A 13,782-nucleotide genomic window follows, 5' to 3' on the forward strand; every position below is an offset into this window, starting at 1 on the left:
CGATCGTAGAGGTCGTCGAACCGGACCGTATTGCTCACAGTTTACTTGAAGTGGCCGCAATGGCTGATCATATACAAGGGATTGAAATTTGTAAAGAACTGAGATTTGAGAAAACCACTTTCCATGTTGCCGAACGTTTAAAAATAGAGAAAATTGGAAAAAGTTTCCGGGGACGAAGAAAGAATATAAACTTACGGCGTGAGAGCGATGATAAAGTTCATCGACTACCTTTAGATGTGCTCGGCTCTTTCAGACTGATCGCTGCAAAAACGAAATTACCGATAACTAAACTAATGAACTTAAGGACACTTCCGTTGTCCGCACAATTCCGGAATACCCCTACATCGTCGAATTTTCCATCCGGTATAGTTACAGTTAATGCAATGACTTTATGTGACATCGTATACGTCTTAACTGTCCAAGAGGGGACGTATACTTATGAAGCATTCTCTATCCAAGAAAATATCTACGTCGAAAAATGTAACTTAACTATACCACGACCTATACTCAAACTAGTACCAAACGGTATGTATGTAAACTCATCAGATTTTATTCAATACAAACAAAAATATAAAGCGAAATTAGCAGACATTGATTCCAAACTTATCGAAGATATTTACGCGCCAGGTTATTACGGGAGTGCAACTTACGAGAAAAACCGTATGCTTGATGATCATTTGTTAGACAACGTAACACGCACCAAGCGCGCTTCTACGTCATTATCACTGGATGAGACGTACGACCAAGCGATGCGCACGTTGTCCGAATTCTCATCAAACCCGTCTACGCCGGACAGCGATAAATCCGCGACGTTCCCTACTGCAAAATCACCTCCTGAAGTTTTACCGAGACATTCAAAGAATCGACAAAAAGAAAAACGTCAAACCATGACAGCCATCCACGAGTTTGACTGGACAACGCCGCGTGCACAGGTTCAGAAATCCGCATCTGAAGGTGATATAATGGCTTCAGAGAAAGTTTTGCTGTCCCCACAGAGGCATATGTCGACGACAAGTGGAGAACAAACTGATGGGACGGACGATGACACCTTTGAGCTTCCTTCTCAAGTCGGATCTGGATCGAATCGAAGTAACACTTCTAATCGATCTCGATTAAGCGATCGTTTTGAGACACACCCCAATAAATTTTATAACCCACCAATGGATGAACATGAATTGTACTTCCAAAACAATCAACAAAATAAAGAACGTCTGACTGGTCGAATTTATGAAATACCTAATGACCCCACAAGTCGATTGGTATCTATCACTTCTAGCATGGCAACAGAAGACTCTGGCGATTCTGGTTGTTTTCCATTCTATAAAGGACCACAATCAGAAACATCAGATTTCCCTGATCACGATTACGCGTACACACTACCTCAAAAGATTGACCCCGTATCAACGCAAACGACTCTAACGACGGCAAAGTCTCAACAACGTATCTCGGTGACTGATGCTAGTATGCGACATGTGCATGTCGATATAGACATTAGCAGTGATGGTAACAACAACACGTTGAAAAGCTCACCTCATCTTGACAGCATCCGTAGTGTCACGTCATTCGGCTACAATCCACCGCCAACGCAGCCAACAGCCGCATCCACACCGCTCACACAGGACCCGCCACCTCCACTCCAGCCACGCATACCAACGCAAGCGCAGCCAGACCACAAACCAGATGATTATGTGAATTCGAACTTCATTTCCCAAAATGTGAAGAAACGAACAGAAGAAATCAATGGTTTATCACAAGACGAAATAGGTATTTTACTCAAATGCTTGAACCTGGCCCGTTATAGTCCAATATTTAGCTCTGAACTTATTAACGGGGACTTGTTACTGGACCTTGATGAGCCGACCTTGATCAATGACCTTGGAATGACGGCTTTCGATGCACGCAAGCTGTATAAGTACGTGCATGGTTGGAGGCCTGTCATGTCATATGCCGATGATTCCGATCTAAATGGTGAATCGGTTGGGTGGTCTGTTAATACGGTCGTCAACGAACTTTTAAAAATCAAGCTACCCTTATTGGCTCGTTTTTGTAAAGAAAGTCACGTGGACGGTTCCCTATTGGTTGATATTGTCGGTGGTGATCTTTTGAACTCTTTAAAAGCAGATCATGGTGTAACGTTAAGCGGAATCGAATCATCGCGTTTGAAAGCTTTTGTTTTGAAAAAATGGCGACCTGACGTTCAAGCACAGCCTGAAAAATCACGACGCATGTCTCAGCAAGAGCGTTCGTTTTCAGCCGCTCAACAACCCTTCAATAACAATGCTAAGCATCAAGCTATGGCTGCTAGCACACCAAACTTAAGTAATTTAAACTCTCAAGATCGTGAACGATCCGACAGTGCAGAAAAACGAAGAGCTGGCTCTCTTTGGAACCGCATAAAAGCTGTATAATGTTTAGCATTTTGTATTTTGTATGTCAATTTTAAGCCAAAATAGCATATCTGGAATATTTTGCTTCATCCCTAAAGTGCAAAATTTTATACTGACTAAACTTAGGGAGAGCTGGCTCTCTTTGTGACTACATCAAAAGCAATAAAATGCTTCATATGTCTTTAACTTGTACTAAACGCTATAATTTCCTCATCCCAGAATAGGTAATCTTCCTAGTATATGCATCGGCGGGATCATTCCTTTCGAATAATATCTCCATAATTTCGGTTGTACTAAATTACTAAGCTATTTTCACTTAAAAAAAGTACAGAAAATCTTAAGAGCTTTTGTTTATCTTAGGTTTGAAGACTGAATTTCTATAGCTATTTACGGCTTTCCAAAACTAAAAATTTATGTTTTAAAATTTAGTAGCTTTTGTTTTACTTTAAATTTTCAGATTTAGTCTTAAATTTCATATTATGCCTTATCATAACGTATTCGATATTATGGATAATTTTCTTATATTGTATAGTAGTTTGTGCATAGCCATATATTATATTGACAATTTCTTATAGAGTTTAATCACCCTTTCTATGAGAAAGCTATAAAGCACTTTGTGTTTGTGAATCTAGAATATTGACTTTCTTTAGCTCTTGAATTGTAGGATCAAGTAAATTCTGTTTCACATAACTATCCTTCATCTTAGCGTATATTTAATTGCTAGCATTAGTCTCTTTCTCAGAAATAAATTATCTCTATCTAAAGCTATGACAAAAACTTTAAATAATTTTTGTCCAATAAGTTATCGACAGGTCCTCGGTTTCAATTCAAAAAAATTTCTCCCCCCCCCTTTTTTCTAGCTATTTTTGAAAGAAAATATTGAACTATTTGTCCATTATGTTTTACTGTTTAAAGATATTCTTGTATTTCTCTTACTCCTTAACCCTCAATGCTCTTGTCTCCAGAATATGACAGCAATAAGTTAACCTGATAGCAGCTGTGGAATTTCTACACGACACGCTGAAGCTCTAAAGATCGCTGAAAACTAACATCTGAGGAAAATGGCCCTATCTCTACAGAAATTTTGAGTCAACTTTTTGTTTAGTGCCGAAAACTTAAAAATTAAAATGGCGCTCCATGAAAAGTGCGTTTTATAGATAGGAATTAAAATTCTGTCCCACAATGCTTTGCGAGTGGAAAGGTTTCAAATTGGAGGCGGAAGGTGAAAATGGATGTTTGTTATTGTTTTGAAACTCAAGTTTTTTGGTCTTTATACTTTATAAACTTCATAAAAGTATTCAGTAATGGTTTGTATTCATTTTATATAGCTTCAGTTTTCTTCTACTGATAATATAAAGATGTTTGTTTATGATTTTCCTTTCTTTTTAAGTGATACCATTGGTATCAAACATGCAAAAATCTCAAACTCGATGCTTTATCCTTCATTTTTTCCACCAGGGTCACCATAGTCAACGGCTGGAGCAGGACATTTCACTAGGTCATGATATTGCTGCATATTGCGCCACAATTAAGTTAATCAAACCTCTGTGTTGTGAGCAGTGACGTAAGAGGTTAAGCAGTAAGTAGTCATGGTTACATAAAATAGTTTTAAAGAGTAAAGATCATGCAATTTTTCGGATCTCACAGTGACACCTACGCACTGTAACACAGCACTTCTTGTATGCAAACTCAGCATGGTATGTTACTATAAGCGGAACTAATGACGTTTAAAAACTAACTGATTGCTTACAAGACTTTTGCCACGCACTGTAAAATTTGCGCCTAGTTTAAACGAATTTCTTGATTGATAATCTATGGCTAGCATGGCTAAAAGTTTTAGAGTTGTGCGTTAAGTTATATATTTTTAGGACTATTTCACTACATGTTCCAGATGTACGAGAAGTGTCTTGTATAATTTTTGTATACCGGTCTTTTATCTCAGTTACTATAACATGAAAATGTGTGGGCATAATTTCGCCATACTCTTTGTTTGTCGCAATGAATTACAGCTCAATATGGAATTTGCTGAGCTACACAGATTTTAATATCTTTTTAGTCATGAGTTTTGCCCTTTGTATTACAATGAACGCACTTTTACCAGCAACTGTTCGAAAACCAACGGATCCGGCGTGACTCGAACTCACAACCATGCCATCCGTGGGCATTTTTTCTCTACATTGAGCTACGGGTCCTTATAAAACCCTTTTTAGGATTTCAATTTTTTCAAACGTGACGTTCGGGAGTAATATCTGCTTCAGTCAATTCAGATTTCTCACAATCCCACTGGAATTGGCCAAAATATCGTCCCCAGTGGAAAATTATAATCCAATTTTTGATCCCGCTGAAAATAACCAAATAAACCAATCATCACTACAAAATATTATGCTATTTTCCCATTCCCACTGAATTTTCTGACTTGAAAACAATGGAATTCAAAATCATTCAATCAAAACAAATATGATAGTATCAATCCCCATCAAGTTTCAGTTCGTTATTTTTACCCCGCTGACTGAAAAAATCCCACCGGGTCTGTGAGACAAATCTTACAAAAATTTCATCATAATTACACCTCGATACAAGGTCCCATTTTTGTTAGATGACCTCGTCATCTATTTTGTTTTTGGTTTTGTCATTACGATCAAAATTTGATGAAAAATGTAGCATTTATGTTCAATTTATGAAATAAGACAACTATTTTCAGAAAATTACATAAAGTGAAATTTCAAATGGGATGGTGAAACACGATTCCATTCTAAGTTCGAACTTGCGTCTCCATCCTTATTAGACGGCGAACCTTTACGCTTATTTTAACGATCGATACATAATTTGCATCAATTTCAAATTTCACCTTATAAGCAATCTGAAGTGAGACCTTTTTCGTGTCCTCACAAAAAATGAAAATCAGCATTCAACGTATGAGAAAATTAATCAAAATTTGACAGCAAATAATCAAATTCAAATAAATTTAAAAAAAAAAAGTCCAAGACTAAAATTATTTCTTCAAATAAGACTGAAATTATTTATTTTCAGTTGTAATATAATATCAAATTTAGTCCCGAGAATTCTTATTAGAATCAAATTTCTTATAATGAACACCTTTATTTGTAAACCCACTTTTGTTGGTGGGAAAAGTGTTACGGATGTGATTTTAGCGCAGGTGTAACTTCAACTTATTGCAAACTTAAAATTAACATCTCCCTATTAATGAACAAGATCCTACAATATTTGAAAATAAATTGCTTCTTTATTTTTTATTAAAAGTTCTCTTGGGTAAATTAAATTTCCAGTCGAGATTTCCTTCATTTTCAAATTTAATCACTAACAAGGGAGGTTGGTTCCTTCCAAAACTTAAAAATGTTTTTAAAAGGGGGTTTGATTTTGACCCTCTGTGCTGCTACTTTCGCAGGTAAAGGCTTTGTCTTTTTGGCTGGATAATATGAATGTTTACTGACCAAACATTTTTTCTTCGCTTACATGCTACAGGCCCGGCGAAAGCGGGGAGACAAGGGAGACTTCAACCTCCCCACTTTTGAGCAAATGAGATTTTGTCTCAAATTCCTAGCGAATTTTATCTCATTTTGGGCCTCCCCACTTTTACGGTTGAACCGCCGGGCCTGTACTATATCGTATTTTATTAGACTTAGATTATTTGCATTGCAAGAATGGTTTTTCTAATTCAATTTCATTTGATAAGATTCATAAATGGGGAACACTTACGTACCACACTTATAAATATAAATCACCTGACCATAAAACCGTTCCTAAATACTACTTATCTCATCTTTCAAAGAAAGTACCAAAATATTGATTTAGACAGATTTTCTTTGACTCCGATTTTCATTCATTTCAGTTCAATATGGTACAGAGAAATGTACTCGCGACTGGGAGAAAATCGGGTGTTTCAAAGATGTTGTGACACCCTCCCGCCCGTTACCGGATGAATTATTAAACAGACGTGACCCCATCAATAAGAACTGGGACGGAAAAACAATCAACTGGCATGATTATCAAACTACCCTTCACGCGTGAGTTTTTGTTTTTTGTGGTAAATACTCGATTTGGTGTCATGTTTTGTTCTTTGATTTAAAAACGCTTGAAAATCTGAATCAGCGTTTATGTTAGTGTCATCATAAGTCATCTTTCTTTCTATGACAGCCTCACGCATTTTGTAAGTTTTATGATATGGTGCTAATGCGTTTGTTGACCCTCCCCTCTTATTATGGGTGGTAAAGTTTTATTGATGTCTAATTTTCTGTCAAGCTTTTGACAAACTTTCTCTGGATCATGTATGTATGATGGCTTAAGAAATAACATGTCCCCAGCACAGATATCTGTAAAGCCCGAAGGGCTAGATTTGCGGCCTTGGTTAAAAAGTGAAGCTCATCTTTGGAAGGATTTCCTACCAGAGTCACGTGACTAAAATATGCAATTTCACCGGTTTGAGAGATGTGAAATAGCGTTTGCCGCCTACTTTTTTTTATCTCGCGCTCCGAAAACAATTAAAATGCTAGATCCTATCCATCGGCACAAAATTTAAAAAGTCAAATTTTTGCTTCACTTTTTTTTGCTGGAGAAAGCTTAAAGTTGCCTATCTAGCCCTTCGGGCTTAGATATCTGTGGTCCCCAGTGGATGACTTTCAAGAGGAGTGATTAAGAGAAACGCCAACACAATGGTTCTTAAATAATTATATAAGTTTCATTATTATTCATCATCTTTCATCGAAATCTCTCAAATTGATCTACCAAATCTGTCAAATTAATCATACCCCTAGTTATACAATTTTGTTTTCTTTATTGAAACAAAGACACGTGTACACTACGAACATATATTACAAAACATTACTTAAACATAAAATATAGTCCCTCCCCCCGCTAGGAACTAACCTTATTATATCGCCAGAGGTTATGTAAAAGAAAAGAAAAAAATAAATAAATAAGTTGTGAAATATAAAATATATTTGAAAATTGGATAAGTATATTTTATATTTCACAACTTAACATGGCGAAAATTCACTTAAATAAATAAGTAAATAAAATAAAAAAGAATCTTGGAGAAGGAAGCTACAATTGTTATGTAAAAGCCTAAAATAAAGCACCGCTAAACCTTCCAGGTATACAATTTCTTAGGTGGCATAAAGACACTAAAGTATAAAATAGAACTGGAGTTAGCTAAGAAAGACAAATGGCTTTGACAACGCTGCACGACACTCGTAACGCACTATCATACTAATCTATCTTTTAACTCTTTTAGTCTCGCTTGTAAATGCTCTGAACTTGCAAAAGCACGTGGACACAAAGTGTTTGGCTTACAATTCTACGGAGAATGTTGGAGTGGAAACAATGCCTTATACCTTTTCGCCAGAGATGGAGTTGCCGAGAATAAGGATTGCGTTGGAATCGATTACCAACCTTGTGATGATAATTCAAAAACAGAATGCGTCGGAAAAGCTTTCAGAAACTACATCTACAAAATCAAAGAAGGTAAGAAAAATTTTATCACCTGAGGGGTTAAAAATGTCACCTTTTCGGCCGTAGCTGCCAATTGCCGCGCGAGCATTTTTTGTCCGCTTTATCCCACTAAAACCGACAATATACCGACAATAGACAATAGAAAAATATGTATCAAAAAAGGATTGGATCGAGTTTAGGGGGATAATGAAATAATTAAGTAACTACGGTCGAAAAGGTACCGTGAAAAGCACAGCTCAAAATCATATATTTACGCTGTGCCGACGAATCGAGATTCTATTCATCGCGCAATCAGCGAAGACAAAAGTAACCATGACGACCATCCAAGATCTTGGATGAGCGTCATAGTCGATATTTTTATTCCCGTCGTTGAAAACACAACTTACAAAAAGTCATCAATGCTTTGTAAAAAGAGTCAGTGATAGAGAATCATAACATAAAGTCTGTCTATTATTTCGATTCAATTAAAGTGACATTTCCATAATTAAAAGTTTAGTAATTACTGTTATACATTTGGGGATCATGTAAAAGATTTCTTTCGAAATAAACTCATTTCAACTAAACTTGGAGGTTTCTGGGGAATTCGTAAATAGTAAACTGCATACTGATACAGTCTGCTAGACATTAATATGGTAATATTTGCTCTTCATCTTTGATTTTTTCTACAGTGATTAGATTGACACATGCGCGATAAAATTTATATTATTTGTCTTCAGAGGTTACTACTTTCTTTGAAAACTTAACCTCTGATACTCAGGGTATCGAAAAGGTGTTTTAGTTAAAATCAATAGATTTTGATACTTTTGACTCTCTTTTGTAGCAGGTGTGGAGTCGATGGGAATGTGGTCTGCAACCGAGTTATACCTTAAAAACATGTTTCATTTTACCGCAAAACTCAATGTAAATGTTTATGTATTCATTATAAATAGTTCAAACGACAATGTTTTTATCTCTCTTTACAGGCGGTAAAGACATCGATCAGAAAGTTCCAGGGAACTGGGGAGACTGGTCGCAGTGGTCTCCATGCTCCAAGAAATGCGCCGGTGGAACACGTGATCGGTTCAGGGAATGTAATAATCCTGCTCCGAAGTTTGGAGGGAAATATTGTGAAGGAGAGGGTGAAGCAATGGAAGCATGTAATGAAGAAGCTTGTCAACCTGGTGAGTGAAAGTAAAAGTGATCACTCTTACATTATCATATAATACAAAAGTTCTAATCTAGCTCCCTAATGACCTGTAGATGGTGAGTATTTGTGGACGGCTAGGGTCGGTTTTTTTTCATCCTGAGTCTTTCTAGGGATTACAAAAACAACAAAAAGTCATAGTCTCTTTCTATGAGTCGGAATTTACCCCTTTTGGACATGTTTAAGGGTAGGAAGGCCATGAAAAGATGTGAAGATAATGTTATGTCTTAGGCCATAAGCCTAGCTTAAGTTTGAGACTCTCGCTGACTTAATTATTTTGAGGGTCTTTGTATTTCTTACTGCTAAAAACTTTATTAAGTGTCTTATATTTGCAATGAAAGATGAAAATTTAGATTCGAATTCAATTTCTTCCAGTCTGTAAGAAACAATTGGACATTGGAGTTATTCTTGATGGAAGCACCAGTGTGACCAAGAAGAATTGGTTGAAAACGTTAGATTTCGTCAAATCTTTCGCTAGCGAATTCTCTGTTAGTGAACAAGAAGTTCATTTCGGTGTTATGCATTTCTCGTGGAGAGTTACTGTCGATTTTAAAATCTCTGATTCGCGATACTGGAGCCAAGAAGCTTTAGAATCAAAGGTGGACACTATTCAATACCCGTATGGTATGTAGAATCTGATTTTTGTATCTTTCTAAAGCTGTAAAACGGCTGGTGGATATTCTTATCTCTCTCTAGCTTTGAGGGGATTCAAAATCTCAAACGAGACGGGTATATCATATTATAAGTTTAGGCGTTCTCGGTATATTATTGTATAGTGAAAAAGGTGGTTTTAGACCCTGTCGAACTTATCATCAGAGGAAGAGATTTGCAATTGTAATTTCATTGTTTTTTAACGAGCGTTGCACTCCTTCGCATTTTTCCGACGTACTTGCTCTATTGTCTTAAATCTGCCAATATTTATTCAAGTCGCTTGGTTTCTCCAAAGGCAAATGACCGAAGTATTTATTGGAGGAAAGATTATGTTTTTTCTGACCATGTAGTTTATTTAATGTATAAGTTCTTCAATTTATCATTGACAGGTGGAACTCGAACTGATTTAGCTTTGGACACAGCTTATTCTGAATTCTTTTGTAAAGGATGTACTGAAAGAGCATCAAAGGTACCAAAAGTTTTGCTGGTTTTGACAGATGGAAAGAGTAGTTACAATGCAAAACCTGTTGTTAATGCTTCTGAACCCATTAAGGTAAGTGAACGGAAATATCATAACCCCCGTCCTCGCAACATAGCCTGGTAGTACGTGGTATACACTCCTCATTGAAAAAACTTGCCGCAAATTTCCATGTGAGAAAAATGTCCTTATATTTTTCCATTAATAAATTCACTACTCCTTAAACTTTGAGTATTCCCAAATTTATGAGATTTCAACAAAGGTATTCAAAATCTATATTACAACAAAAAATTTAGAGTATTATAGTTTAGGATTTATTATAATGAATCACGTTAGTTAAAGTGGTATAAAGGTTTATGAAGATATCTGTAGCTATAACGTTAGCGTTGGACTTGAAACAATCTTTTTTGATCGCCTGGATTCGGATAGCTTCTCTAAATCCTTAGTGCTTGTAATACACGAATCCACTCTCAACGCCACAACGACATTGCACCGAGATTAACAAGAAAGGTCAAGGTCAAAATTAGTTTACCAAGAAAAAATAAGATTATAATTTTTGTGAATATGAGGAAATCAATGCAACGACTCGAACTCGAACCCATTCTCCTCACATTCAGAGCGTTTATATAGGTGTATATACTATAGACATGATTACGTTTGTCAATTAAAAGCTAGGTGTTGGCTAAACTCTTTTGTTCGCTTTTTACAGAAAGCTGGTGTGACGATAATCGGTATCGGTGTCGGGCAAGCAGACAAGACAGAGTTGACAGAAATGGCGACTGACGCAGACCATGTCTTCATGTTGGACCAATATGCTTATCTCAAAGATAAACTCAACTCCATGCTTAAATTGGCTTGTCAATCTGGTAGGTTTATCCATTTTTGAAAGTATTGCTTTGTAACTTTAGTTGTATTTTCCAGGGATTAACGTTGATTAATAGCGGTGATTTGGTGGATTTGAGAATCAGCCAAATTGGACAAAAAGTTTGTCAGTCGCCATTAATCACCGTTAAAATGTTACCATGATCTTTTGAGTTCCAAAAACACATTTAAGGTATTCCAAATTAAGATAGACTAGTTCTAAATCTGTTTCATGGTCAATGTAATAAATCTTCATCAGATTTACAAACGTACAAATAATCTCAACGGAACGTTTGTAAACCTGACTAAAAATTTTTTGACTTAACACAAACCAATCCACTGTCCTAAATGAACCTTTCAATGGTACTTTCTTCAAATATTTTACAAAAGTTACGCCAAAGAGGTTCTGTTGTGACAGACGAGAGAATATTACTTGTTTAGACGTTTTTACTGTATTTAAACACCCCTGTCTCAGTTTACATGATCATTAAAGAACAGATGAAAGTCCATTCGGGGAAATTTAAGAATATTCTAATTAGATTCAAAATCAATCGATTTTACTTACGTAAAGAAATAAAGAATATATGGTACTAAAAAATAAGAACAGGGGACCCTCTCGTTTCTTATAAAAGTTACCTAACTTGAAAATTTTGCAATTTCATGTCACTGATAGGACGAGAATAGGGTACAAGAACTGGAGATCGTCTCATTCATTGGATTGTCATTATAAAAAAACCAAACTCCCAAATCACAGACCCGGTAGGGTTTTTCAGCCAGTGGGGGTAAAAATAACGGACTCGATGAGATTTACTATTATATCAATGAGGATTTGCTTGTCTGGTCATTTTTAGCGGGGACAAAAAATAGAGGTTTGTGAGAACGGGGTGTAAAACCTTTGCAATTCTCATTATACTTTGTACCTAGAGTTGCATAAGTAATAATTGTAGCATATATGTTGCATTTTGGTCCTATTCAATATTGAAAAATTATATTTATCCTATCTAGTAGGGGGGGGGGGACTTGCTTCCCATTTTCATGGGAAACAACCAGAAGTATATAGGACTTTGATACTTTTTGAAAAGGGCCCACGCAAAAGGGCTAACCAAACAACTGGCGTTACAGGCATAACCCAAAAATAGGTAAAAGATTTTTGAATTTTCAATGTTTGAATTCAACGAAAATGATTAATGTCATCGGATAGATGAAATTCTGAGCAAAAAAGTATCAGACAATAATTGTCTTGTATTCAAACATTAAAAAAAATGCCTTTGAAATTTATATAAAATTCTGTCAGGAAGAGTACCATCGACGATGAATTTTGTCTAAAACGTGAAAGATTTCACAGGATTTCAAACTTTTTAATGACTATATTTTTTTGTTATATAGATGAATCACGACGAAGACGAAGTTTGTTGAAAAGTGGAAGATAAGTAATGGATAAAATTACCATGTTATTAAAATTAAAAATGCTCTTTGAAATATATTTTTGTATTAAACTCTTTGTCTTAAAATATTTATTTAAAAATATCTAACAATATAATTACACTTTTATAAATAAAATCTTTGAAAATGTAATGAACGAAATACCGAACTCGAAACAAGTATTTGTAATGGTTGATTGTATTTCAAGATCCTGCAGATTCATTTGTATGGTAAGTAAAGGTATTTTACAAATTAGCTTAATTTTTGGGTTTCAAGCCTACAAATGCTCTTAACATGATCTTATTTCCACCATTTTGTGAATTATTTTGTCCATTTCCAAAAAATCGCGCGAGCAGCGTGAGTCCCACAAGCCTTAGAATGTTCTAAGCTTGTTCTTTGTTTTTTTTTGGACATCGAAACCAAATGTATAGTTTGCTCTTAAAAAAGAAAAAAGTGTATGGCTGGCTGTTTGTTGACGTTTTTGGATTCAATTAGTGATCAACTTTAAGTTGTATACACGTTTTTTTTATAAGAACATCCAAAATCTTTGAAGCCTTCGGATGTTCTTAAATTTTTAAGTTTTAAGCCTAAAAATGTTCTTAAAACGTTCTTATTTTGACCATTTTCCTAAGAAATAAGGTGTTTTTGAGTCCACAAATCTTTAAAATGTTTTTCTTAACATTTTGGCTAGCGAAGCCGTATGTTCTTATATAGTTTGTTCTTATAAGAAAACGTTTAGTTTTTGAGTAAATAAATACTTTTCTAAATTTTTGTCAAAGTTTTTTTTTAATTGGGTAAACCTAATTGCTGGCAGTTCCTGGCTAGACGACCGAGGTGCCACGTGCCGTTCAGACAAATCTCAACTAAGAGAATGAATACTATGTATTTTCAGAAAGAAGATTCACCCAACCATGACCTCCTACCATCTTTTGATCTTTTTTGTACGAAAAATGTTTTTTCTGAGGCTACAAAAGCTTTCATTCACACTATGCGAATATTTTCTACTGCTCATAATTGTCTTAATTGCCTATATTTATCCATCAGACTCAAAAAGGCGTCAGAGCTCCTAATGTTAAAAGATTTTTCAAGTTCCACACAATACTCAATTATTGACAAGCCTTCAAATTCTTCTTCTACGTTTTCAAACATTCCAGGGGGTCTGATAAGCACTTAAATGTACCCTATAAATTGAATAACTATATTTCGGGATATTTTCCTAATGTTTTTTTCTTTCGGAAATACTTCAAAGAAAGAAAAGTATAAATGTCCATATTATTGAGGATGTTTGTTTTCCCAATAAAAGTTTGATGTGTGTATTTGAAACATAGTTA

The 13,782-nt window shown here is 35.5% G+C and overlaps 1 protein-coding gene across 1 annotated transcript; it reads left to right on the plus strand.

Moving 5' to 3' along the window:
- The first annotated feature begins 5,677 nt into the window (after positions 1 to 5,677).
- Positions 5,678 to 12,633, plus strand: LOC136817361 (coadhesin-like). The gene is made up of 8 exons (XM_067073700.1): positions 5,678 to 5,793; positions 6,238 to 6,412; positions 7,639 to 7,868; positions 8,819 to 9,016; positions 9,415 to 9,663; positions 10,080 to 10,243; positions 10,878 to 11,034; positions 12,416 to 12,633. Exons 1-8 carry the CDS (start codon positions 5,742 to 5,744, stop codon positions 12,457 to 12,459), a joined length of 1,269 nt encoding a protein of 422 aa, XP_066929801.1. The 5' UTR covers positions 5,678 to 5,741; the 3' UTR covers positions 12,460 to 12,633.
- The last annotated feature ends 1,149 nt before the right edge of the window (positions 12,634 to 13,782 follow it).

The sequence above is a fragment of the Clytia hemisphaerica genome, unplaced genomic scaffold (genome assembly GCF_902728285.1).
Source record: "Clytia hemisphaerica strain Z4C2 unplaced genomic scaffold, Clytia hemisphaerica genome assembly, whole genome shotgun sequence".
Classification (NCBI taxonomy): Eukaryota; Metazoa; Cnidaria; class Hydrozoa; order Leptothecata; family Clytiidae; genus Clytia; species Clytia hemisphaerica.

What these genes read in the sequence shown, in the direction of transcription:
- LOC136817361 (XM_067073700.1), top strand. Translation starts at nt 5,742, where the DNA reads ATGTTTTTAAAAGGGGGTTTGATTTTGACCCTCTGTGCTGCTACTTTC. An exon ending in CTGTGCTGCTACTTTCGCAG is followed by an intron (nt 5,794 to 6,237) that starts GTAAAGGCTTTG and finishes CATTCATTTCAG; the next exon opens with TTCAATATGGTACAGAGAAA. An exon ending in CACTATTCAATACCCGTATG is followed by an intron (nt 9,664 to 10,079) that starts GTATGTAGAATC and finishes TATCATTGACAG; the next exon opens with GTGGAACTCGAACTGATTTA.